General features: G+C 49.2%; 9 protein-coding genes across 9 annotated transcripts; 5 read left to right on the top strand and 4 right to left on the bottom strand.

Annotated features, from left to right (window-relative positions):
- Window positions 1–121: 121 nt before the first annotated feature.
- On the bottom strand, window positions 122–1,584 carry FMAN_08547 (putative dis1-suppressing protein kinase dsk1; the record flags this gene model as incomplete). Its single annotated transcript, XM_041835146.1, has 5 exons — window positions 122–306; window positions 366–531; window positions 587–888; window positions 946–1,280; window positions 1,343–1,584. 5 exons carry the CDS (start codon window positions 1,582–1,584, stop codon window positions 122–124), a joined length of 1,230 nt encoding a protein of 409 aa, XP_041685339.1.
- A 669-nt stretch (window positions 1,585–2,253) lies between these two features.
- Window positions 2,254–2,855, top strand: FMAN_16168 (uncharacterized protein; the record flags this gene model as incomplete). The annotated part of the gene is made up of 3 exons (XM_041835145.1): window positions 2,254–2,333; window positions 2,386–2,599; window positions 2,652–2,855. 3 exons carry the CDS (start codon window positions 2,254–2,256, stop codon window positions 2,853–2,855), a joined length of 498 nt encoding a protein of 165 aa, XP_041685338.1.
- Window positions 2,856–2,910: 55 nt separating this feature from the next.
- FMAN_16167 (uncharacterized protein) lies at window positions 2,911–3,735 on the bottom strand (the record flags this gene model as incomplete). Its single annotated transcript, XM_041835144.1, has 1 exon — window positions 2,911–3,735. One exon carries the CDS (start codon window positions 3,733–3,735, stop codon window positions 2,911–2,913), a length of 825 nt encoding a protein of 274 aa, XP_041685337.1.
- A 543-nt stretch (window positions 3,736–4,278) lies between these two features.
- Window positions 4,279–5,124, top strand: FMAN_08548 (uncharacterized protein; the record flags this gene model as incomplete). The annotated part of the gene is made up of 1 exon (XM_041835143.1): window positions 4,279–5,124. One exon carries the CDS (start codon window positions 4,279–4,281, stop codon window positions 5,122–5,124), a length of 846 nt encoding a protein of 281 aa, XP_041685336.1.
- A 540-nt stretch (window positions 5,125–5,664) lies between these two features.
- Window positions 5,665–7,467, bottom strand: FMAN_16166 (uncharacterized protein; the record flags this gene model as incomplete). Its single annotated transcript, XM_041835142.1, has 1 exon — window positions 5,665–7,467. The coding sequence occupies one exon, from the start codon at window positions 7,465–7,467 to the stop codon at window positions 5,665–5,667; it is 1,803 nt and encodes a 600-aa protein (XP_041685335.1).
- An 848-nt stretch (window positions 7,468–8,315) lies between these two features.
- Window positions 8,316–8,946, top strand: FMAN_08549 (uncharacterized protein; the record flags this gene model as incomplete). Its single annotated transcript, XM_041835140.1, is given in 5 exon segments — window positions 8,316–8,339; window positions 8,402–8,495; window positions 8,580–8,599; window positions 8,611–8,808; window positions 8,839–8,946. 5 exon segments carry the CDS (start codon window positions 8,316–8,318, stop codon window positions 8,944–8,946), a joined length of 444 nt encoding a protein of 147 aa, XP_041685334.1.
- Window positions 8,947–9,938: 992 nt separating this feature from the next.
- FMAN_08550 (uncharacterized protein) lies at window positions 9,939–13,562 on the bottom strand (the record flags this gene model as incomplete). Its single annotated transcript, XM_041835139.1, has 1 exon — window positions 9,939–13,562. The coding sequence occupies one exon, from the start codon at window positions 13,560–13,562 to the stop codon at window positions 9,939–9,941; it is 3,624 nt and encodes a 1,207-aa protein (XP_041685333.1).
- Window positions 13,563–14,701: 1,139 nt separating this feature from the next.
- Window positions 14,702–18,058, top strand: FMAN_08551 (uncharacterized protein; the record flags this gene model as incomplete). Its single annotated transcript, XM_041835138.1, has 3 exons — window positions 14,702–15,705; window positions 15,759–17,338; window positions 17,370–18,058. 3 exons carry the CDS (start codon window positions 14,702–14,704, stop codon window positions 18,056–18,058), a joined length of 3,273 nt encoding a protein of 1,090 aa, XP_041685332.1.
- Window positions 18,059–23,845: 5,787 nt separating this feature from the next.
- On the top strand, window positions 23,846–25,519 carry FMAN_08552 (putative maltose permease (MalP); the record flags this gene model as incomplete). The annotated part of the gene is made up of 1 exon (XM_041835137.1): window positions 23,846–25,519. The coding sequence occupies one exon, from the start codon at window positions 23,846–23,848 to the stop codon at window positions 25,517–25,519; it is 1,674 nt and encodes a 557-aa protein (XP_041685331.1).
- Window positions 25,520–25,892: the final 373 nt, after the last annotated feature.

Genomic DNA, 25,892 nt, shown 5'->3' with positions numbered 1-25,892 from the left:
ATTTCTTACTTTTTTAGCAATGCTAAGAAACGCAGCCGGTCCGTCAAGTAGAAGTAGTGTCCTTGATCAACACATCTTGATACAAATGGCAATTCCCGCTGTTGCTAACTGCCCAGCTGTACTACATATACGCCATTATCCATGGATCTTCAGCAAGTTCTTTTGCTGATGCTCTCTTAGCCGGATCCCATTGAAGCATCCTATTCATCATGGCAAGAAACATTTGTTTTCTCTCACGCTCAAGGCTGATTTCTTGTTCAACAAGAGAAGTGCTTTCTGGAATGGGAATCTCCTTACGGAAATCGCCTAACAATGTGAGTTTCAGCAATGGCATAACATCTTGACGTACGATGGAAACAACTTACCGGTGTCTGTAAAGAACTTGCGACTGGCCTTGCCGGCTTCAAGGACATTTGATGGCGGCTGACCGAAAAGGGCAATGATCTCAGCGAGATGTGCTCTGCTGCGGTATTTCTGGAACTCGGGGTCACGCCCTGTAAACATATGCCGACCTTCAAAGATATCCCAAATCTGGTGCCGAAAAACATCAGTCCCAGTGCACTAAACAATGATTTGAATGGCTTACCATGCATCCTGCGCTCCATATGTCCACCTTGTATGACCAAGGGGCTTCAAGGATGACCTCGGGAGCTCTGTAAATGTCCGGTTGGATATCTTCGCAATGTTCTACATCACCTACAACAGCTGAGCCAAAGTCGCACAGAACAGGCGCGCCATAGTCCTTGGGTTTTCGAAGTTCTCGCGATATGTAGATCGTTCTGCCGTCAATCTCCTTCCGTGGAGTCGGCTCGCTCTGTTCTTCCTGTTTGAAAGCAGTGAATACTGAGTCGTCATAAATACCGAACATGATATTGTCTCCTTTAATATCTATACGTCAATGGGTAAGAAAACATTCCAATCCCGACGAGGACTATGTAACAATACCTGTATGTATAACCTTGCATTCTGTGTGAAGATAATCGAGGGCCTGAAAGAGTCGGCGCAAGGTGACAGCGAGGACCACTGGCGGTAGTCTTCTTACTGGATTGCGGTTTAGGAATGTCCACATGCTCTCCCAGAGCGGATGATGAATAAGACATCGATGAGAACCATCAGGTCCATTAACATCGAACGAGTCAAGCAGTTCTCTTACTGCGCTGCGGCCAGGATGCTTTGATGAAGAGGCAGAGATGCGCTTGTACATTTCGAGCTCATTCTCCAGCTGTTGTCCCATGGACTGATTATTGATGAACAGTTTTAGCGCGACATGTCGACGACCACTACCTGATATTAGCAGAGAGTTTCATACATTAGCAGCCTTCAAAGGTCTTGAGTGGCTTACTCCAGGTCCCGTGCCAGCCAAACGGTCGAGCTAGCCCCGAAGCCCAACTTCCCGACCACTTGGTAGCGGTCGCGCAGGACTTCCCCGATTTCGATGGGATAGTAGCGAGAGGCGACGTAGTCAGGGAATCGCTCTTCCTCTATCCTTTCCACTGCTGGGATTCTATGGAAACTCGAATTCGAGAAAATCAGAGGCTTCCAGGCCCGGCCGGGCCATGGTAATTTCCGAAGTAATGAGGCCATTCCTACGCATTGGAAGCGTGAATGGAAAAAAAGGTCTCGGAAATATACCAATCACACAGATTGACACCCTTTTCATGCAGATAGATAATGAAACAAGTTTTGCGCAATTAGATGTTTATGTGCTGTTTTGCTGATGAGTCGGACGCGAATTCGACGAATCAAAGCAAAGACCACAATCGCGCACGCGTCAAGTTGATTGCAGGGTAGGGATGGAAGACATCTGGAAGCAAGTAACGCAATGAAACACGGTTCAAGTAGTCTTTCTTGAAATACAATAAACTTTAATAAGACGGAAGATATTATTCTTAGTAACGGCACTTTGTGGCTGTAACAGGGCGGTTAATGAAACTCGGCGGCAACATCGACCATTTATTGGCCTGCAGCGCTTCGTCGCTGCAAACACGAGGTATGGGTTTTTTGTCTATAAAAGCCCGCCAAATAGGCTGTAGCCCATTGATGATCATGAGCCTAAGAGGCCGTTTTATCTACAATATAAGCATCAAGCAAGTTCGTGTAATAGCTACTCTCACAACCCTTCTACTGACCGAGCAGATCTCAAATAAGGTCTAGAATCGACGACATCTTCTGTCCCTCTGGTACTGAAAAAGTAATAATAAAATTGTTCGCGACAAGATCCCAGAAATACAAACAGGAACACTAGTCTACAGAATGCCATCTAACAAGGATCGTCTTTATGTCGGATTGTACGCTCGAGGGGGGACTGTGAAGATGCCCGGTGGGGAAGACAAGTTAGTCTTCATGCAAAGCCCCAATCCTTTTCCCACTGACGAATAGTAACAGATATCATTGGGCTCTTTTAGTTAGGCCAAAAGGCGAAGACGGCGACACGCGCGGAAAGCGCTTCCACGCCAAAGAACGAATCTATAGTGGCACGCAGTCCGTCTGGGAGTTCAGTGAGCAGGAGACTGGCACAGCATCTACCCTCATGATCTTGGTCCGAATCCAAATTGCAAAGGTAAAGAGCCTGAAGAAGCTTGAAGCTTCCTTGAGGAGTGTACTTGTGAAGGGGGGGACAGCCGGGATGGAATTGTGTTGAATGGGTCAAGGAAGCACTGTCAACTCTGCAGAGTAACAACAAGGCGTTGGGAACTGCGGTACTAGATTGGACCACGGCCCGTGATACGGCTATGTGGTACGTTGAGCAGAAGGCCTTGCAGCATCGATTTGATGGTCAAGCTGCCCCAGGACAGTTCGATACTAGCAGAGTATCGACATATAGTCTGCTTCAAGGAAAGGAATTGGTACCATGAGGATTCAGTATGATAAGCGAAGCCGATCGCAGAAAACTTGTATATTGAGACCTCATTAGAATTCGCCAAAGTACTGCCGACGTATCCTTTCCATTTCCAGCTCATGCGGTAAAGGCGTGAGCAACCCGTCGACCGCATCGCACCAGAATGTATTTCGTGGATTAACATGCCAAGCTGATGTATACTCCCAGTATGGAGGCATCCATCCAGCCGACTCCCAGTCCACAATGCCTGTCACCGTATCCCCATCAGCCATGATATTGAGACTGCTTAGGTCACCGTGAGTGAAGACTGGGCCCTCCCAGGGCCCGTTATGAAAGTCTATGAGTTCCCGCAAGCCCGGAAAGGCCTCTTTATCATCTCCAAGCTCAAGACCACGACGTAACTCTCGATGAAACTCTTGAATTGTTGCAAAAGGACCCCAGAAGGATTTATCAGGAAGACACTGGTCAAAGATGGGAACCCCATCAACGTTGGAGACACCAACGCCATCTGTTGGGGCAACGCTCCGTAGTTCCGTGATCAAAGTCTTCAATTGCGCGAGAATACGCGCCTTGGAGTCTCCCGGTCGTTGCGTCCAACTTTGAGATAGATCCCGACCTCGGATCCTTTCCATGAGTATATAGACACGACCTCTGTGCTTGAAGCTACAGTAAATTTTGGGAACTGGTATTGATGTGTTTTTCGCAACGAATTGCATGGTATTTGCTTCAGTCAGTGTTGTGAAGGCGGTTGCTTTGATACAGAGCTTGGAAGACACGAGGAGGATACGCCCTGGATGTTTTCGTAGGCGGCGGACGCATGGGATTTTGTTAACATTGTAGAGAAATAAAGTGAAGAGTCGCATAAGAAGGCCAGAATTAATTTCTCTTGACTCCATGGTTGCAGGAACTGTACCCCTGATTGTACAGATGTTCGTCGCGTTGTGAGTTCAGGGACGATTGGATTCGGTTAGACTGATGAGACGAGACCGGATTAAAGTGTTCCCGACACTGTTCCCATTCACAAGCCTGACAAGGGACCTACGAGTTTCTATTGCGATGATAATACTCTTTTCGCTTGCGAATGCTCGTAGACTTAATTGAGAATCATCTTGAAATGAAATGTATGCGTCTGTTCGCATTTACCTACGTTTTTTGAGAACTCCTTGTAGAGACAGCCTCATTGCCGAGGCTATCAGATGACGCTAAACTCAAAATATCCTCTGCAGACGTCAAAGCTGGGGAGACGTCCAATTACTTCATGAGTCACGCCCTTCAATATACATTCCCCTCGTATTGATAATAACTAGAGCGTGAACTCTTCGTCGGCTATAACGGGCTGATGATCCGATCCAGCCGATCCTGCATATAAAAGGAAGTTTGAACGGACTATTCTTCCTCGTTGCCTCAGCACTTATAACAACTCCCTCATCTCAACCAACATGTCTGATACCGAGCCTCAAGCAGTTCAGGTCTCCCAGACTCCTGATGGAATCACAACCATTAGTCTTTCACGCCCTCACCGCAAAAATGCCATAGACGGACCTACAGCCAAAAAGCTCACCGACGCCGTCCTAGCATTTGAGAACGACGCCACGCAAAAGGTCTGCATCATCTACGGCGCGCACGGCACTTTCTGCGCAGGCTTCGATCTCCACGAAGTAGCCAAATGGAATCCCGCTCAGGGAACAGACAACTACCTTGGCCCAATCATCGACCCTAGTCACAAGGTTGAAGACCGCAACATCGGCCCAATTGGACCTTCTAGAATGCAAGTAAAGAAGCCCGTCATCAGCGCCGTAGCAGGCTACGCTGTCGCTGGAGGCTTGGAGCTCTCGCTCATAGGCGACATGCGCATTGCCGAGGAAGATGCTGTCTTCGGTGTATTTTGCCGAAGATTTGGCGTTCCCCTCATCGACGGCGGTACAGTTCGGCTACAGGCTATCATCGGCCTCGGCCGAGCGATGGACATGATCCTCACTGGAAGACCTGTCTCAGCGCAGGAGGCGTTGCAGTTTGGACTCGCGAACCGTGTTGTACCTAAGGGTCAGGCGTTGGTGGAGGCGACCAAGATTGCGAAGCAGCTTCTCATGTTTCCGCAGGAGTGCATGAATGTGGACAGGGCGAATTGTTACTACTCCGTATATAACGCATCGTCGTTTCAGGATGCGTTGAGGAATGAGTTTGAGAATGGGGTCAAGGTCATTACGACCGAGAGTGTGAAGGGCGCGGCGAATTTCAGTAGTGGAGCAGGACGACATGGCGTTTTTGAGACAGCCAAGTTCTAGAATGAGTTGTTATAAGATGGCCTGCAGATTTACTTCATCTATAAGGCTCTGATGCTGATGACCTATGCTCTCTACTCATCGCATCCCTTCGTCTTCATTGACCTTGAGCTTCCTTTCTCGTCCACGTTTGGGACTCGGAGTGAATGTAGCAGTAATACAACATGACTGTGCCTTGTAGGGCTCTTTTGAGGCCTATATGTAACATAGTCTGATACATTGCCTTATTCTATTATTTTATAAATAAAACTCGTTTATCCTAGACTTCAGCTTTCTTCAGTTTAAATACAAAAAGCCTTCTTTTTGAACGGATTCCATAGAAGCACTCGCCTGCTGTAGATTTAACCATGTTGGCTAACGGATCTTTTAAATTTAAAGGACAAAGAAATATAATTCAAGGAGTCATCGGATATGTAGTATCAGTCTCGAAATCCAACACTCACCCTCTACTACATGACGTTCACCAACCCCATCAATTACTAGCGTCCCGAGATCCCCTTTAAATTGCAGCACCTTCCTAGACAGTCTATCTATCCAAGTCCCCTATAAGTCTTCCGCGTTGTCATTCACGCCCCGTGACTCAATATACTCTTGCCGGGTCTGAAACTCGAAATTCGGAGCCACCATTGTATCATGGTATAGATCGTATGGCAAAGGAATGACGTCGAAATCCGACTTGCTCACCCACTTATCCGAAATGGCTTCCCCGTGCTTTACCTTGGCATCCTCAACCAATGCGTCTACATCCAATGGTGCCCCGGGGTTGAAGTCGCACCACAAATTCGATGTTTGGTTCGCCAACTGATCAATGAGTTTCTCAAACCTCGGGTCCTTTGCAAATCTGGTCGCATTGCGGTCGCGTGTACTTTGTCTTAAAGATGCCAAGAGCCCGGTATCCAAGCATATCTTCCAAGCCTTCGACTTGGAGATTTCTGTCTGGATCACCTTCTGGAAAAGGTCAGCGCAGTAATCCCTGTGTTGCCCAGCTTCTAAAACAAAAGTGAAGCGATTGGTGCTAACGCCCGAATCCGCCACCGCGAAAGCGTCAAGGAGCCAGTAGTATATGCTAGCCTCAAACTCTCGGTTCGCAATCTCTGTCGGTAGGGGTATGTCCTCATCACTGTCCATATAAGCAATGATGGAGTGGGGACGCTGGCTTGTTACACAGCCAAAAACACTGGCACGACGCTCGACTCGAAGCATGTGATTCTCTTTCAAAAAGGGAATTAACCCTTGGGTATGACGAGACGGCAGATTCACCGATGGCAAGTCCTCATGCAATACAATCCTCCTCATCTGCTTCCGCTGGCTAATTGTAAGTCGTTGAATAAAGCGAATTGCAGCAGCCGTGGCAGAAAACCTTAGCTTCTCACGACATCGACTGGTGAAGTGCTCCAATAAATTATCCGGTTTCTCAAACTCTGGAGACCGTCGATCTTGCGGGGCACCTTTCACAACTTGATCGTAGAAGCTGCGCGGGGTGTAGTACCAGGTAGCTGGAAGTTCCCAAACAAACGGCCCAATCTCAAATAACTCCATCATATGCGCCACTTGCTCCTGAGAAGGGATATCCCACAGGTTGAATCTCAAGTGGATAAAGTCGTCGGCGGGACGAATTCCAATCCAATGGGGGAGAGATTTGTATACATATTTCTTAAACTCATCAGGTTGCGTCTCGGAGATAAGTTTCAGACAATATGATGTAGCCTCACGAACTTCGCCTTGGACCCATTTCTGCCGCCTGCGATCACTTGAACCACTGCCGTTGTTTGCGTTGGTTTCAGTGTGGAGAAGACGGAAGAGACGATGAAAAGACATCCCATTGATCTTGAACATGTCGACCACTTTCATAAATTGTCGTACCATGCTGCACACAGCTGGTCGAAATTTGACGGTCTGGAAATAGTATCCAGGGTCGTTGTTCTCATGTATCCATCTGTTGTGCTCGACGAGCTCAAACTCAAGTAGTTGCTGAAAGCCCGGGCATATTGACTCGAGCTCGGTGAACATCTCAGGAGTGATGAATTTAGCTAAATGAAACACAAAGTCTTGCTCCAGAACATAGTGAGTGGTAGCAGCAAGAGCGAAGCATCCGGCCAAGTTGCACCAGTCTTGGCGGAAGACAGTCGAGAACCGAATAGTATTAACTGCCAGCGGCATCGCCCTGGTGTCATTTGCGATCGAGCGACAAGTATAAAGAAGGGATAGATCAATCGCGGTCCCGTCGGCATTCGCCAGTTTATCAGTCTGAACATCGTAGACATAGCCCCCGTCTACCTGTAGACACTCTCTGAAGATCTGCTGACGAATCTCAGAAGGCAGATTTGTGAGGGCTTTTGGAGCCATGGTGGTGTGAGCGACGATGGCGAAGAGTAAAGTCGAGGATGATGGTATTGAAAGGTAGAAGACTTTGAAGAGGGCGGGCGGGGTTTTATAGATGGCGGTGTGGAGGTCATGAGTCATGCAACACGACCAATCACACGAAGGTGTCAGACTTTTCACAGAAGCAGGCGAGAGGAGACCAGAAAGTTTTGCGACCCATAGCACAATCTATTTTTTTTCCCTTGCTGTCAGCCTGATGAGGCTATCGAGCTTCTAACTTTCTATCTGAAGGCTTAAACAATGAGGCCCCTATAGTAGGCCCGTATCTCAAAGGTCAAAATCGTATAAGGTTTATCTGCCTCAGTGGCGCAATTGCTGCCTTGACCAAGCAGTATTAATACCGCCTGCAGGTCCACTATTGGTTAGCTGCGTGTCATGAGATACCAAGATGCAATAGCACGTACTTACCCCTCGGCAGCTGTGTCAGCCTTCTTCCTTCACCCTACCCAAAAGACTAAGACACTGCAGGTCAGCTTCCAGCGCAACAGGGAAAGAGGGGGAAAGCTTGCATACTCTTAGATCGACCTTTTCAACCTTAATAAAAGGTCAGTATCGATAGAGACTTGACGGGAGCTTAGAGATAAGAGGAAGGCAATTAAAGAGTATACTCACATACCGGGCTAAGTCTATCACACTTCCACTCAAAGGTCAGTTAGACCCTAGCCAACTAAGAGATCGAGCGCAAACTCACAAGTACGTTCCCTGACCTGACTTTCCCTCAACTCGGTTAGTTCGGTTTTAGTAGCAGTTGCAAAGGCAACTTACATACCTATTGGTCACAGTTGCTAACATCGATCATAGCCACCGTCACGATGCCTGCTGCTAGGAAAGCTATGGTCAGATAGGTGTACAATACTAGCGAAAGTTGTACTTTAACTTACTACGCAACAGCCTGCAGGCCAATCAGGCCTATCGTACAACCAACCACGACCTTATCGGTGCGATCGAATCGGTGCTGGCAGAAGCTGCAGGCCACGAATGCCGCAAGCTTCGTACGATGGCTGCAGCCATCAAGAAGAACTTCTCGTCGAGGAACCAGTCTAGCCTAGTCACTAATAACAGATGTTATTAATTAGGGATTATCAAGGTATTTAAGGTAACTTACAGATGGCTATTTTTGACTGTACCCTGATTGATGTGATCAGTCGTACGGATCCGGATATCCTAGGTCGTACGATATCCCTAGACTGGCTAGCTGAAGAGCTATCGCAACTGAGGGACCTAAAAGAAGCTATAAGGCAAGGCAGGACCCTGACGACCGACCAGGCTACCTTCCTAGCTGCCTTTTCAGGCCTGCTAGAGCTTGTTAGTAAAGGATCTAATACAATTTGATAGGGAAGTTACAACTCAGCCGGCCACGAAGAGTGGCTACAGAATGTGATCATTGAGGCCGAATGTGTGCTCGGCTTCCTCCCGCTCGTACGAGGGTCAACTAGAGAGTAATACTGAGTCAGTAAACGGTCTATCAATACAGACAACGCTCTAATTAAGGGCTATACAGACCAGGCCGGTCATAGTCTGAGACCATGAAAGCAAAGCTGCTAAGATGGCTCTGGTCAGTGGTGGCTTGATGAGAAGATAGGGAGAAGGCTCTACACTGGCTTACGGACACGTGTCTGCGAACAGAGTTCTGCTGGGCAGGGAGTGTCAATGGGTGAATGGGTCAAGGTGAGGGGAGAAGAAGAAGGGACATACGGATGAACGCGGGGTAATGGCGGGGTACTGCTAAGACATGTCAGACTTAAGACGGATAGAGAGGTTGAGTGAAGCCTGCTGGAGGAGGTGGGGTGCCCTACGGACCGAAGGTTCTGTCAAAGTCAGAATCTGTCGCTGTGAGGCAAGGTCAAAGTAGCGAAGACGAAGGGTAGCGAACGTACTGAAGGAATTGGGTTGACTCTGCTGGTTCAGAACAGTGGTTAGTGAGAGCACCGCAATGATGAGATGGTTGGGGGAGCTCACTTACTTTGTGTAAGTTAGTCGGCGAAAGTCAAATTGACCTGAAGTCAATGACGACTAGCTTAAGTAAGTTGGACCAGAGTTAAACACCAGAAACGAGGAGACGTACATCCACCAATTGAATGCACGTGCCCGGGCACGTGACCAATCGACCTTGCGTCTGAGAACTGCTGGATCCTGTCAGTATTTGTTGATGAAGATGGGGACCAGGATGACGCACCAGAAAAAGTGATATCAGTGAAGAAGCAGTGGGTTAAACTGGGGGAGATCCGTCTTCAGATGCTGAATCCAGAGAGGAATCTCCTGGTCGGCATATAGATAGAGAGATTGAGTAAGGCATCAAAGCGATGCATGGAGTGTGTAGTGGTGACTCTTAAATAAGGAAGCCTCGGGACTTAAACATTGCCAAAGGATGTGGAGTAGTCTTGTAACACAGTCTGACAAACTCTGTCTCATCTATACCCCGTGGAAGGAGGGGATTAACCTCCTTCATTTGGGATGTAGAACATCGAGTCCGCCTTGGCAATCTTGAACTGGCCGAGGTTGAAGTAAACCATGGCCCAGTCGACGGCGAACTTGAGGTGGGTAGTGAGCAACGTCTTCCAGTTGAGTGCTCCAATGCGCTCAATCAATCTCAACCTGGCGGAATGAAGATCCGAGCAGTGCATGAACATGTGATAGACGGTCTGAGTATGATGACCGCACGTGCATTCTGGCTTTATGGGATGCCTGATCACGTCCTCGGTTCCTGGAACCTTCACGTCTCGAGTCACTCTGATGCTGCTCAAGTATCCGTTGAGCCCGACGCGCTCGGTGCGCAGTTGTAGTGCAAGTGTAGATTGCGGACGAGTTAATCCCTTGTAGTAGCTCAGGCTTACTCGGCCTCGCTTCTCCTCGACGGCGGCAGGACGGTGTGTCGTGCGAACTCGAGCAGTTCTCTTGCGACGGTAGGTGATCCAGGATGAGGCGCACTTCGTTTCTGCTTCCCATTTCGCTTGGTTCTTGACGGCGGCGTTGCGCTTGGCTGGGATCTTCCAAGCTTTCAATGCCGCTTCGTCGGTGCCTTTCTGGCGCTTGCGGAAATACTTGGCCGATCTACCGGTTAACTTGTATGCTTCCTCGTCGAATATCTGATACGCTGTGACGTTGTAATTCGGATCCTTGGGGATCTTTAATGGCTTCTCAAACCACGTGTCATTTCTGCGAGCTTTGATGGCCCTGGCTCGTGAAGACATGGACATGCGGCACAGAAACTCACGAATGCCCTCGATGTTGAGGTCCTTGAGAATCATGTTACCAGAAGTTCCACGAATACCACCTGAAATCAGCAGTAAACACTTGTACTGTAATTTCACAAGTCTCTGAATCTGCTTCGGCTTGAGGGACCATGATATACGTCGACCAGGGCAGTGGAGAAACCAGGCAGCGCACGCGTACGAGATGATGGGTCGAATCTTGGACATGTAGAAACTCCTCGTCTGAGTCAGCCGGAGACCCGAAGTCGGCCTCGAAAGCATGCGGAAATGTCGTATTGTGTTGTTGGCCTTCGTCTCAAGGTTGGAGATATGATGAGCAAAGGTGAGAGCCGGATCCAGAACCACTCCAAGGACCTTCAGCTTATCCTGCTTGAGCGCTTCAGGGTTGTCCTTGAGTCCCTCGATATCTGGAAGAAGTTCGCAGGGAGGATCGGGGTCGTTGGGAGCCCGGAAATGCATGACAGTATACTTTTGCGGTGAAAAGGTCAGACCGACAGATGAAGCCCATTTAATGATTTCATCATGGAATATCTTCAAGCCGATGCAGTTCTTCTCGTAAGAGTTTGAGACGGCGATGAGATAGGTGTCATCAACGTAGGAGAAGGAAAAGATTCTGATTCTGTCCTTGCCAAGCTTTTCTCTGTCGTCATTGATTTGCCGGAGAATAGGTGCGGTAAAGATGAGGAACAATAAGGGTGAGAGAGGCGAACCTTGCGGAATGCCAATAAGCATATAGAATGCTTTTGCTGTGCTCTGGGGCAGCTTCAGAATGACGACCCGGTAGGAGAAATATGAGTGCATTATCCGAAGGAAAGATTCGGGCACTCCAAGGTCTGCGAGCATCTGTAGGAGCAGTGCAGGGTCGACGCAGTTGTAGGCCCCAGATACATCAAGCCCCATCATGGTCACCTTCTCCCTGATAAACTTCCAGCGTTTCTTGAACTTTTTGCTTAACTTCCGATTCCAGGCTTTATGTATAATGCCTATCATGCTTTCAATGGCATGTGTAGTACACTTCCCAGGCGCACCATACTGAGTCTCAGGAAGCAAGTCGTAGTCCATGACAAACTTCTTGAGGCGCTCAGCAAGAATCCTCTCATAGAGCTTTCCCACAACAGATAGAAGTGCAATAGGGCGCCAGCTATTAACTGCGTTATACCTGTCCTTCCCTGATTTCGGAAGGATGGCGGTAATGGCGGTTTTGAAGTCCGGAGGGAAGATCCCGAGTTTGAGTAACATATTGAACAGACGTGCGATGAGAGGAGCAAGTTCTTTGTAGGCCATCTTGAGATGCTCGATGCAAATCAAATCGTGGCCTGGAGCCTTCCGGTTATGTAGCTTCCGGATGAGAAGCTCAATATCTTTGGCTGTGAGGTGTTTCTCGATGAAACGACGCAGCTTTCGATTCATCTTGACCGTGTCGTTCAAGGTGGGGAATGGAATGTCAACGGGGTGGTCGAGATCGCTGGTTCTTGTCCATGTCTTGCATCGTATCCTGTCCTGTTTTTCTTCCTCACTGAAGAAAGCGGGAACACCGTCATCATCGACCAGCGCCGGCATGCACTTGACAATCCGGTCTTGTGCCATTTGGCGTGCCAACTTGACCTGATACCAAAAGGCTTCTGTTGACTCGCCTGCTTGTTGAACGCGCTCAAGCCAAGGAGTTGGCTTCTTCGGCGGCGGCTTGAAGTCGAGTTCGGAAGCAGGTACATTGAGCCCAACGCCTTCTCCAAGCAGTAGCTGTCTCAGATGAGGGTCGATCGGTTTCCGTCTTGGTGGTGGGTTCACGAGACAGGTTGGGGTGGTGCGTGTAGAGGCGGATGAGATGAGGTTGAGAAGCGCTGGAATGTACTCCTTCACATCGTTCTCATTTTCAAGTGGCATTTCGCTAACACGCGACATACCCTCCCTGATGGCGGCGCAAAACACTGCAGGTTTGACCTTGCTGTGCTGAAACTTCTCTGTGTCGTCTCTATATGGCGTAATGTCAAGAACCGTCCTGATGGGACGATGGTCGCTTGCCTCCCAAGGGTTATCTGAGAAGACGCCCCAATGAGTAACTTGAGAGCGTAGACAGTCACTGACGAAGGTGAGGTCGATACATGAAGCATGTTCGTCGTCATCACCTTTGCCCCTGGTATATGTGATAGTACCTTGCTTCGTCAAGAGTGCCATGTTGGCCTTTGTGATCATCTCGTGCGCCAGCAACCGGCCAGCTGGGGTGTCCCGGGAGGAGTTCATCAATGAAGGGCCACTCCATAATATATTATGCAGGTTGAAGTCTCCCATGACGATATTGCGTGGTTCGCGAGTTGTCTGCTCAGCTAAGAGCTCGATGTCAATCTTCACATCGTCCTGATTGACGTTATACACGGAGTGTATCGCAATCGGACCGTCGGCCGTCGTTAAATGAAGAGTTGCAAGCATGTCCTTATTGGGACCCTCATGATACTCAACATTCCAACGATTTCTCGGGATTGACTTGTGGACGAAGAAGAAGACACGACTGAACCGCACGGGCTCCTTGTCGTCGTCACCGTCTTTCTTCTTGCCAGGCTTTTTGCGTTCGCGGTTTGGATCATCAGGGTTATCACTCTCAACAAGGGCCCTAGAAGGGTTGATGCTGAGGTGATAGTCCCGAGTACTCCGAAATGCGGTCCGGGGGGACGGGTCGGAGCCACATATGATGTCGGCGGTCCCACCGTTACGCCCGTCACGTTGGTACGCGTGAAGGAGATTTGCACGGTCTAAAGAGCCTTTGAAGTTTGCTTGATCGATGATGAGCTGGTGGCGGGCCAGAAACTCCTCTTCCTTCAGGCGCTTCTTGCGCCGCTGAGACTTCCCCATCGTTCCCGGTGCGTGTTGAGCTTGCGCAATGTCAAGAGTAGACACCAGGAGCGATGGGAACAGGGATTGAGTTTGCGCGGCAAGTAGCAGCGAGAAGCAGATGGAGGGCAAATGAACGGAGTAAAACCAGGCGCTCTAGTTGAAAAGAGTATGAGTAATCTTGTTGTTTCACAGAGCGAGAATGGTTGAAAGTAAAGAATGAGAGACATGGTTTGGGATGGAAGTGTCAGGAGGGTCTATAAGTCGACCTAATATATGACTGTACAGTGTCTCAATGGCTTCCTCTTCCCTCATCGCATGAGACGCTGGCCTTGCCGATCGCAATCTCGCGCAACGAATAATCGTACGATGCAGGAGTAACAGATAGCCACTCTTTACCTGAAAAGCCCCTTTCTTGCGAAATTGCGATCGGTGGTTCAGGCGTTAATTGGGTACAAAGAAACAAACTCTGAGTAGAACGTGCTAATGCATGGGCCGGATTGGTCAGCTCCTCAAGTGTCGGTGCAGAATAGGGGGCTTATGCGTTGAGTCGAGTTTGTTGAGCTGGTTATTCATCGAGGCCCTCGGAAGTGACAACATGTGAAATTAAGAGGCTGTAAAATGTTGAGAGCATAATGGGCCCGGGGGCGCTTTGCAATTTTGTTCGTTACTCGATCGGCTAGATGCACTGAAAAGAGGGATTTTTACCAAAAGCAAAACCAAAATCTAAAAAGAGGCATTGAAACTGTAGATCTCGGCATAATTGATAAGATCACCGACCAGTCACGAAGTCACCGCCGATTATTCCAAATGATACTAGCGCCGGTGTGATTTATAGCTGTAGCAGGTCCCGATGAGAACGCCAACCCCCACCCAGCCTCAAACCCGAAAAGCAACTAGGAGCCAATTACTACCCAGAGAGAGAAAAGGCACTATGAGTCGCTGGGTACTGCTGGGGTGAAGCTGATCAAGGTAACCAGGAGGAACCGTGACAGAGTTATAATATCAGTTGATCCGCATTTTGTATTGGGGATACAAGCTGTAACCCCAAGTTTGTTAAGCTAAAGATTGCCTTCAGAATAATCAGTATATTCCTCGTCTTAGGATTATATCCCTTCTTCTTACTACATCCAAACAATCTATCCCCTTATTCTCTCGTCATGTCGTCAGATCTTGTACAGTCGGCCGTCAGTGGTGGGGAAAGCTACATCTCACCCACTACAAACCTTCAACCTGACTCTCCAGAATATGAGAAGGTTGAGGCTATGATGGGCAGAATCATGGACTTCATGTGTCAACAGTTCCGCAACATGAATGATCGCCTTTCTGAGCTCAAAATCGAGGTCGGCGAGATCAGCGGCTCTAAAACGATGTTAGCTCTTGATCGAATCAATGAGCGCTTGAGCCATTTCGATGATATCAATGCACGCTTCAACGAGGCCGGCATGCTTGATCACGGCAAGATCAGGGCCCTTGATGTCTTCAACGGGCGCCTCTTCAGCATTGAAGAGGACATCAAATGCCTCAAACACGCCATCCAAGGCGCCGCCGACGACTCTGACGACTCCATCAAGCGCTACCTCGGCAAGGTCGATGATCGTCTTAGCAATCTGGAAAGCAACCTGCACCGCCTGGAGGACAGGATGTTTGCCAACCTTGATGGTGCGATTGATGACGAAACGGGCTTCATTACGGTCGTGATGGACGCCCTTGACTTCCAAAAGCTGGACGCGATGAACCCGACTGAGATAGCCCAGAAGCTTCGCGAAAAGGGTTCAGGCTGGAAGATTGAAAGTATCAAGCTCAAGGCTCCCAAGACCGCCGACCAGCAACACCAAGTCATCATCAATTTCTTGACTAGGGAGTCAGAGGCGTACATGCGGCAGCACATTTCAGAGATGAGTGAGCTCTTCGGTCTTGAGCACGGTGTCTATTGCCTTTCGCCGGTCTATACCATGCACGTCGAGCATCTGGTGCCACACTTGTCCAAAGGAGGCATGGGACACAAAGAATTGGAAGAAGCTCTTCTCAAAGCCCTGGATGTAAAAGGCATCAAAGCGAAGGTAACATACGAACGCATGCTACTCAAGACCCAGGACTTCGATCTTGTCAGTCGGCTTTGCTTCACAGGCGTGACCCTACTTGGTCATTACTACGAGATTGTGTAAGGCTACCACTTTGCATTTCATAACTTTAAGAGCTAACCGCATGAATCAGACCATTTTGCGTTCAGGGCACCCCGCTCTTCTGCTACAGGTGCTGGAAGACAGGTCATTTCAAGGATGACTGCACCGTCAGTGTCATGCTGTGCGGGCGGTGTTCTGGTGCCCATGATACAAGGGGCTGCAAGGCGGCTTCTCGCTGCTGCAACTGCAACGGCCCTCATGTCACCTGGTCACTGGAGTGCACAATCAGTTTATCCAGGGAGGAGCACCGCGCGTCGGCTTGGTATCGACAGCTCGTCCCTCACTGGGCTAAGCATTTGCCCAAGACCGGAAAGCCTATTCTTCCAACGGTTACCAAAACTAAGCCGGCGAAGGCAAAGGCGAATCCCGCTGAAAGCTCGCCTACTAAGTCTGGTGAACAAAGCGGCGCATCTTCTTCCAAGGCGGCCGAGAAACGACCGGTTGGTAGGCCGAAAGCGCTGCCATCCAAGGAGCCTGGGCAACAGACGCTTGGTCACTTCTTGAAGACTGGGGTGATCGGATCATCTCCTGCCGCCTCCACGGAACCTTCTTCGTCTCCAGACGCAGACATGACCGGTACGGATACTGTCCCTCTCCCGCCAAGCGAGGGGACAGGAGTTCAAAGCCCCGACACTCAGTCTTCGACAGCCGATGCTAGTAGCTCTTCTGTCAGTGACGTTGACAACTCTCTTACGGCCATGGAGATGGACACAGACACAAACACCACATCATCTTCGACGCCGAGTGCTAGTCAGTCTTCTGGCAGTGATGGTGATAGTGGCGCTGCAGATATGGATATTGATACAGTTAGCACAGCAGACAACGGGCCGGTCGAAGCCGAGACACCCGGGTCCGAGCCATCAAAGCCCAGCAGCAGTACAAAGGCCAAGAGCGATCCGAAAGGGGGCAAACAAGGAAGCAACAACAGCAACAAGAACAGTAATAAGAACGGCAACAAGAATAGCAAGAATAGCAAGAATACTAATAAGAACAACAACAAGGACAAGAATAACAGCACCGCCAAGCAAACGACAACCCAGACAAGTACACCATCTTTGGTACCCGATCCTTCTCAACAAGAAACCGGTAATCAGCCAGGCGGTGCAAGCGAAAATAGAAAGAGGTTTTCCTGGAAGGAGTTCAAGGCATTGAAGAAGGCAAGGAAACAGGCGAATAAATCTGCTTCAGTCAACAATACCCCTGCTCCTGTCAGCGACGCACCTGTTACCGACGTTCCTGCTACCGACGCTCCTGTCGTTAGTTCTACCACGCCTCTGGATTCTGGTATCATTTCGACACCCATACCTCCAGCAGGTGCTACGTCTGCACCAGCTACGCCTTTGCCTGCTGTGTCTGTACCCGCTGTGTCTGTACCTGATGCGTCAGTTCCTGCTACATCTGCGCCACCTCCTCTTCCGCCTATACCTACTGCTAGCACTCCTTCTAATAGCGTTCCAACCGCTAGTCTACCCTCTACTATCAACGGCCCTTCTACCCCTATGTTTCCTACTTTCAGCAACTTGTTGCCACCGCCTCCCGTTGTTGGTATCGCCCAACCTTCGGGCTTCAACTTCGAAGAGATTTCACAGCCGGTGTCTCCCTCCGGCAAGCGTCAAGGACCCGGAACTTATTGACTTGGTAGCGGCAAGGGCCGCAGTTGCTAGTGAGGAGGCGGCCGCTGCAGTCGCATCACTTCCAGCTCTTGCCCCACTTCCTGCCGCTGTCCCCAGTTCATCTCCTCCGTCGTCTACACCTCCCGGCTCCATGGGTCAGCTCTTTCAGCTTCTCCAGCAGAACTTCGGAGATGCTCGTACAATGGAGGCTCCCAAGCACCTCCTTTCCGTCCCTGCAGCATCTTCTACTGCGACGTCTAATGAATCGCTCGCTGGTGGCTCTGGAGCTCTTCCGGGACCTTCGTCTAGCCCCGACGATCCCCCCCGCGCCCCTCATACTGGGCGCAAGTCTCTAGTAATCGACTGGACTAGCGACGAAGATGCAAAACCATCTTCTCGTCGGCCCAGGTCGAGCGCTGTTCCGCCGCCCAGTTCAGCCGCATCATCTTCGACCAATTCAACGACTACCGAACCTCATATCCGTACCGTCAGACTCGCCCAGTCGTCTGATCAAGCTCGCTCAGCAAAGAGGGCTCGTCGCACATCCGGCGACCTCACTTTTGTTTCCAACGCTGCCGAAATCAACGACCGCTTCGTGAACATCCAACCAGCTCTCGACCGTCTCAGCGAGATCTTCATGAGAGGCAATGCGGTTATCATTACTGAGGATAGAATCTCCGCCCGGAAGACGATGAAGAGCGCTCTGATACTCTCATGAGGCTTGACGTTTCAGGTGCATACACTAAAGTCACTGCTGACCACGACCTGGGCATCTCGATAGTATGTAATCCAGGATGAGGCGGATTTCGCTTCTGCTTCCTACTTTGTTCGGTTCTTGGCCGCGCTTTTGTGTTTGGCTAGAATATTCTAAGCTTATAAGTAAGTCAATTGCAAAACCTACTAGAAAAGCATAAGGCCCCCACGTTGCAACTAAAAGTCAATAGGTATATGCGTTCAAATTCCCCATCTAAGCTAAAAGGCCTGGACTGCAGCTAAAGGCTTGAAAATCAGGCAAGCATGAGGAGATTCACTTTCTGTTCCCCACTGTAGGCAGACGTAGAGTTTGGCCTTGCCCAGGTTTCAAGCCTTTTCTGTCTACCGAAATCAGTCATGAATCTAGGCTCAAAGGAAGGAGACCTATAATGTTAATAAGGACAAGCTTATTGCAGAAGTATAAAGTGGCTTGAAGCCAAACCACAGTATCAGTAAGTAGTACAATGTAAGCTATACTATTAATTATTAGAGGACAAAGCTATTGGATATACCTCTTCTAGAGCCTGAGACATTAGAAACAGTAAGAAGCGACTGGCATTTGCCACAAACTCTAGGTTGCAAAGAGCTAGACAAGCTCACACTTTTGCCAAATTAGATAAGTGAATATTTGCTGGCAATGGTGCGGTCTCTCCAAGACAGTCAAGTGACAAAGGTATATTAGAAGCTACACCATCCCAGCAATAATCCTAGATTCACTTCTTCTCACTATATGAACTCACCTCCTACCAATATCATCACTCAACAAGCACCACAAACTTGTATTTTCTCTATTTCCTGCTATTCCTGTTGAACTTTGTCAGGGCTACTCCTGTAGCTCTTGAGAACCCTGCTCTCGAAAACATTTTCATCAAGCTCGAAGGCGATGACTCTGTCCCTGTTGTTGACGACCCTCCTTTTTTTGAATTGGATATTGAAAACACAAATACTCAAAAGAAGCACGAAAAGCGCTCGGGGCCGCCTTTTACTCTTCCATACAGGCTATGGAAGGTCACTTTCCAAGAAAGGTTTGGGGACGGTTCGAACTTTACGAGACCAAGTTGAATATATCAGTTCCCCGGGGTGTATGATCCCAAGGGTAACCAGTGGGATGCAAACATATACGATCTTGCGATTTTTCCAGGAGTATCATTCCCATTGTGGTCGCTATTAGGCGGGAGCAACGGAGAAATACGGTACACTACTAACTCATACTTCGTGCCCTGGATGCGTGGATGGCGCCCGTCGAGCTCGGCCGAACATACACCAAATACGTCAGAAATTCAATGACCAAGTTCAAAATCATCCCAACCCGAAACGATCAATTGGCTAGATAGAACATGGGCGCCGCAATCGCTTTCGATAGATCACACCTTCTGCCTACCACCGGGTATATCTTACTGGACTTCACCAAAGCGAATTTAACTGGACTGGTTAATTTCAATTGCGGATCAATGACCTATAAGGCAAATATTACTGGGAAAGTCTTTGAGAGAGGAAATATATTGATTTAGGAGTTTACAAGTCATACGTACTATAGTATCAATATTCACACTAGCTGAAGACCTTGGAATATGCTTTTATTATACTAAACTAAAGCTTTTCCTGATTCTATCGTTTTAGTCGTGAGGATAGCTCCTCGATGACCGAAGCGGCCATCACTTGATGGAATGGCTGTCGTTCATAACGCGCGCTAACCCGAACCTGAGGTCCCGCCACAGAGGGCGGTAAACCCTGGCGCTTGCAGAATGACTCAGCAAGACTTGTCCTACTCAAGCTGCATTAAGTACTTTATAGAAACCAGCTTAGTAGCATTTTAAGTCTGTGATATATATCTAGCAACCCTGATTCAAATTTATTGTCTTTTTCGTGGATTACATAGATTAAGAATAGTTGAGTATGAACTAGATGCTGATCACAATCCCAAAACTCACGGCCCTTTAGTGCAGTCATCGAATTCCCTTTGGAGAACAGGTAAAGTCTAGTGTTGACGATGACATCTGCCAGGCTAGGTAATCACCATATATCGGTCCACAGGCACAATTTTAGCTCGCGTTATGCTGCATAAAGACACTGCAAGGGAATAAGCGCTTGTTAGCAGTCGTTGGTCGAATCAATGGTGGTCGGTTAGCTCCTCTGGGATAAGACCAGTTCTGGAGACGATCAGCTGACAGTCAGCGTGCCCCAATATATACTGAAACCTGTCATTGACTTACTTATATAATAGAAGCCTCAGACGACTATTGAGAATGCCGGTTGTCCTTGCTCTCTCTTAAATGTCCTGCTGCATTGACGACTGTTCTCGCTTGGTAGCTAGTTGATAGCCGAAATGGTGCAGCCTCCCATTTCAAGAGGCTGAAATTAGATGGCCCCGAGTCTGTCAGGTTCTCGATTATGGTCATTATTTCCGAGGCGTAGTGTCTGGCCATGGATGGAGGCTTAATGCGACGCTTCCTGCCTCTCGCTTCCCTTCATTGGACGCGGTTTCAAGACTTGACAGGGCATAGCCCCTATAGAAACTTACCTGTAGACTTGAAAGAGAGTTTGAATGGACAAAAAGCGTTGAAGGATACCTAGCGACAATTTGAATGTGAGCGAATGTAGGAATGTATTGAGTACTGGAGGATTTGATATGGGCGTGATAAGCTTCAGCGCTGGGACATTTTACGGGGCGCTGCGTAAGAGTCTTGCGGCGGGCGCATCCTTTGGCTTCGTTGTGAATGCGACAAATATTCTTTGTGAATTTGCTTGTCTACTTTGTCCCTCGACATGGTAATATCGATCACGTCAGTTTGCGGATTGTTCTTGGGGCGTAGGTAGGTATCGGGTCAATTGCATCGCCCTGTCTGGTTCAGTTGCTACAGAGGGGGCCAGCGTGTCTGATCCACCGTAAGCGATTACCCGGAACGAGTCTCCGCTTATGCAGTCTTAGGGTTTGCGCTGGCCACTTCAGGGTAAGCCACTGCTATGCCAAATTAAAGGCTGCTGCATCGCTGTTTTTCGCCAGAAAAAGTGTGCAACATGTTGGATAGGGAGGGAAAAGAAGCCTTCGGTTTGCCTATAGAATTGGTCTTGATAAATTGAGTGGAAGTGGAACGAAATGTCCATGGACAAAAGTTTCGGTTGAATCTTTACATGAGTCTTGAGGACGCAACCCAACATCTAGCTTATGTATACACCTGCCTCATTCCAAGTAAATCTAGATTAATTTTATATTCTTTACCTCTGACTATTCTATAGACTTTATAGAAGTTTATAAGTTCCCAGGTACACATTCTCCGCGATCTAATGGCAAGAACATCTTAATCCTCAGGAATTATCCCGTGAGGTGAGCCTAGGGCTGCGTCCAGAACAAGCGTCTCTTGATATGCATGAACCTCTGATTTATATAGTGTGAATCTCCCGTGAGGGTCAAATCTCGCGGCAACTGGCCCGAAACCGGAAGGAGAAAGCAGAACTGCGAGGTGATAACGTGCATTCAACACATTTCGCAAGCCTTCAGTGATTTGCAGCTCTCGCACCTTACGACAAAGAAGCAATGTTGGCGACCCGGAAAGCAACAACTTGTCGAGGGAGTTAATATTGTTTCTCGTTCTCTGGGACTCAATTTCAGAACTGCTTCTTCAGCGATGCTATTGATGGCACCCAATCAAAAGCTACCGCTAGGGACTGTCAAGGCTCACAGTATGACACGACTCAGGTTCGCATGACATTTCCCATCTCGGTTTACTGTCTCGTACACTGAAATATCCCTAGAAATTAGCCGAGATCAGTTTCTGCCATCTTTGTAGAAGGCGACATCAGCCAGTTCCACTAGAGGAGCCTCTTGTCATCAACGCTGTCTTCGAGGTTCTTTGGCATACATGCACTGGCCTTACTACCGGCACCTGTTCATATGCTGAGACTGTGAGTACTTGGATGCTGATATTGCAGGCAGTCCGCGAGTCGCGCGAGGCAATGAAGGAACTAATGCTACCAGGTCTTTAGTTATCAAGACTTTGGGAGGTAAAATATTCCTTGAAGACACTCAAAAAATTGACAATCCTGCCGATGCAATATTGTTTCTGCTTAGAGACCAAGGCTGAGAGGGAGGCCTGTAGAGCATACTGGCCAATCATGTCTTGCTGTCCAATGAGAGATAGGCATGCGTCGATGGTCAGCCTTCAACCAAGGCCGTCTGACTGACTGACATTCAGACTGTTGTATCTCGTACATATAGACTTCTGGAATCCATCTTGCTGCAAGAAGCATCGTCGAACTATGGTTTCCCAGCTGTCGGTGCAGCCAATGATGAAATATATATCTGATATTGCACCTCCAAGTTCTCTGTGCTGACCCAAGCTCTCAGCGACAAGTCTCAGCAGCAAAATACACATGAAGCTGACAATCTAGACATACACCGCAATGTCCGATCAATTGCTACAGCATAAAACTGAGATATTACCCCTCATTCAACTTTGCAGCGCGTAAGCTACAGCTTCAGGCGCCCCAAGATCTTGAGGGGATTCTACATGATCAGCCCAATGGTTTCAGCTCCCACATTCCGGTATGCCTCATCTCGTAGCATTTCTTCTCTCCAACAACTCGCTAGCGTGCAACGATGAAGCCATTCCCTCACAGACTGATACAGCACTGCAGCGAACCCGGCCCGACGGACCACCAGTCAGCGTCGCTGCTCGTTCCCCCGCAAACTGCGACCTGGCTTCTACGACGTTATCGAACGTGGCGTTTATTAATCTGTCCGTCTTCAAGTTACATTATTGGCTCCCTTATTTCGTCGGTCCGAGGAAAATCATCATGTGGATTGACCGTGTTGCCTGTTTCGTGAAAGGCTTGCCGTGTTATCCGGGACGGGATGTCGGCACTAGTACAGAACCACCAAGTCTGGAATTAGCTTGTACGAGAGCTACAAAATGGTACAGCGCCGAATGGAGATGATGCAGGAGACATTTCCCCGCGTTTGTTTATTGGGATCTGCGGAGACGCTCCGATCGTAGCTACGTCGTAGCTCGAGTCTCTCCATTTATTGTTTTAGACATATTGAGATGAGTTGCAGTGCGGGGGACTAAGTCTCGCAGAGTGTAGAAGTCTACCTCATAGATAGGCATCTAGACAATAATGACTTATGTTGGTCTCTCTCATTTTCGGCAATCACTTGGAGAACGTTAAACAACGTTTCAATGCTCTACAGATACTCGGACCGGCGCATGAAATCGCATGTTCAATCGCCTGCTTCTGGCCGCTACCATGGCGCCACCCGCAACACAGAACATGCATTTGATGCATACTTTACTTTCCCTATTCCCTTAGATCGCTACGCTACCGTCAAGGCTAGATTCAGCCTGCTCGAGAGGCGTCTTTTTCGCGGCAGGTAAACAGGATTAATTAAACCGTCAGCCGATGTGTCGGACCGACGAGTTCTCTCCCCCTTTAGAGTTTGCAGCCGCGTGGCCAAGCATTTTGGCATTTGGGGTCCCCGCGACTCCACACGCAGAACTTGGGGTAGTCTAGATCCTCCAGACGGTCTCCCGATTGGTCAATGCTTCGAGTCCGCTTGCTCGTATCGAGTTAATCCTCTCCTTGAACTGCTCAACTCGGCTTGAGCTGAAATCTCGCGTGCGCACTGGATCTGCATCTATAAAGGCATGCCTCCTCACCTCTTCAAAATCATGAACAGCTCATCAAGAACTCCAATTGTCTCTCATCTCATCTACCCTTACCATTCTGATCATTTGGTACTCTCACAATTACCAACATGGCATACAACAACGGGCCTGACGAAAAGGGCGACCGCCGCGAGAGTGTCGCAGCTCAGCACATCCACGAGGTCAACGACAGCGAAGAGCTCCGTGGCATTCTCACAGCCGCCGAAAATGCCGCCGCCGCCGAACATAACATGACTTTCATGGAGGGTCTCCGGGCCTATCCTAAAGCCATGGGATGGTCAATCGCCCTCTCCACCTGCATCATCATGGAGGGCTACGATACGATCCTGATCGGCAACCTCTACGCCATGAAGCCCTTCAACGAATACTACGGCCACCCGGACGGCAAGGGAGGATACTCCATCTCCGCTGCATGGCAGTCTGGCCTCACCAACGGCGCCAGCGTCGGCGAGATTCTAGGCCTGTACGTTAGCGGCTGGCTCGCCGACCGCTATGGATACAAGAAGGTACTGGCGACAGCGCTCGTCATGATGACTGCCTTCATCTTCATCCAGTTCTTCTCTGTCAGCCTGTCGATGCTGTTGGCCGGCGAGATCCTCTGCGGTCTTCCCTGGGGCGTCTTCCAGACCCTGACCACGACCTACGCCGCTGAAGTTTGCCCAATTCACCTTCGTTGCTACCTCACAACCTACGTCAACCTCTGCTGGGTCATCGGACAACTCATTGCTTCAGGCGTGCTGAGGGGAGTCATCACCCTGGATAGCAAATGGTCATACAAGATCCCCTTTGCTGTCCAATGGGTATGGCCGATCCCGATCCTCATCGCTGTGCTGCTTGCACCCGAGTCTCCTTGGTGGTTCATCCGCAAGGGCCGCGTTGAGGACGCTAAGCGATCTGTTGAGCGTCTGCAGCGCAAGGGCACAGGTGTCAATGCTGACGATACCGTTGCCATGATGGTCCACACTGACAGGGTTGAGAAGAAGATTAGCGAAGGAACCGGGTACCTCGATTGCTTCCGGGGACGAGTTAACCTCCGCAGAACTGAGATTGCTTGCCTGACTTGGATCTGCCAGACCATCTGCGGTTCCTCCTTCATGGGCAACTCGACATACTTCTACGAACAAGCCGGTCTCGCCGAGTCTAACGCCTTCACTATGACAATCGCCCAATTCGCCCTCGGATTCGTCGGTACCGTGCTTTCCTGGCCGTTGATGTCTCGTGTAGGCCGCCGCACGATCTACGTCTGGGGCCTCTTCGCCCTCACTGTGATCCTCCTCGTCGTCGGCTGCCTAGGCATTCCTGCAAAGGCAGCTAGTTACTCCTGGGCAATCGGATCGCTGCTTCTCGTCTACACCTTCACCTACGACATCACCGTCGGTCCCGTTTGTTACTCCCTCGTCGCCGAGCTGCCATCATCGAGACTTCGCCAGAGGACCATCGTGTTAGCGCGAAACGCCTACAACATCGTCGGTGTCGCATACACCAACATCATCGGCTTGTACTCACTGAACCCTACGGCTTGGAACTGGGGAGCCAAGTCGGCATTCTTCTGGGCTGGTAACTGCGCTTTGTGTTTTCTGTGGGCTTATTTCCGACTTCCTGAGCCCAAGGACCGCTCTTATGCTGAGCTGGACATGCTTTTCGACCAGGGAGTCTCCGCGAGGAAGTTTGCTACGACCTATGTCAATCCTTATGAGGTTACCGAGCGACGATTCGACCAGGATGCTGACATCAAGGAGAAGAGTATGAGTCACGTCGAGTGATTGGTTGATGTGTATACATGCAAGGTCTTGTGTCAGGCTATTCATCAATCATGGCTATGGAGATTCGGGCTGGGGGGAGCAGATTGCTTGGATGTTCTGAATAGTTTGGGGTTTGTAGGATGCAGATGGGTACAATAGTTTCCTTTATCAGTTTCAAATCAAGTTTTAAAAACAACACGTTCACCCGAGTCGCCCATATCGTGCCTACCATTGCCGCCCTTCTTGGGGAGATTATTACTCATATCAACTTTGACTTGTGCGTCATTTGCTCCCTAAGACGTCCCTTCCGGCCGCTAAGGTTCATCCGGAATCTGTATCATTTCGACACGTACCACTTGTGGCCAACTTGTCCATTCTCTACGGTCTTTTAAGG

The sequence above is a fragment of the Fusarium mangiferae genome, assembly GCF_900044065.1.
Source record: "Fusarium mangiferae strain MRC7560 genome assembly, contig: FMAN_scaffold009, whole genome shotgun sequence".
In the NCBI taxonomy this organism is placed as follows: Eukaryota; Fungi; Ascomycota; class Sordariomycetes; order Hypocreales; family Nectriaceae; genus Fusarium; species Fusarium mangiferae.
Note: the sequence above shows the minus strand (reverse complement) of the source record. Positions and strands in the feature narration are given on the sequence as shown.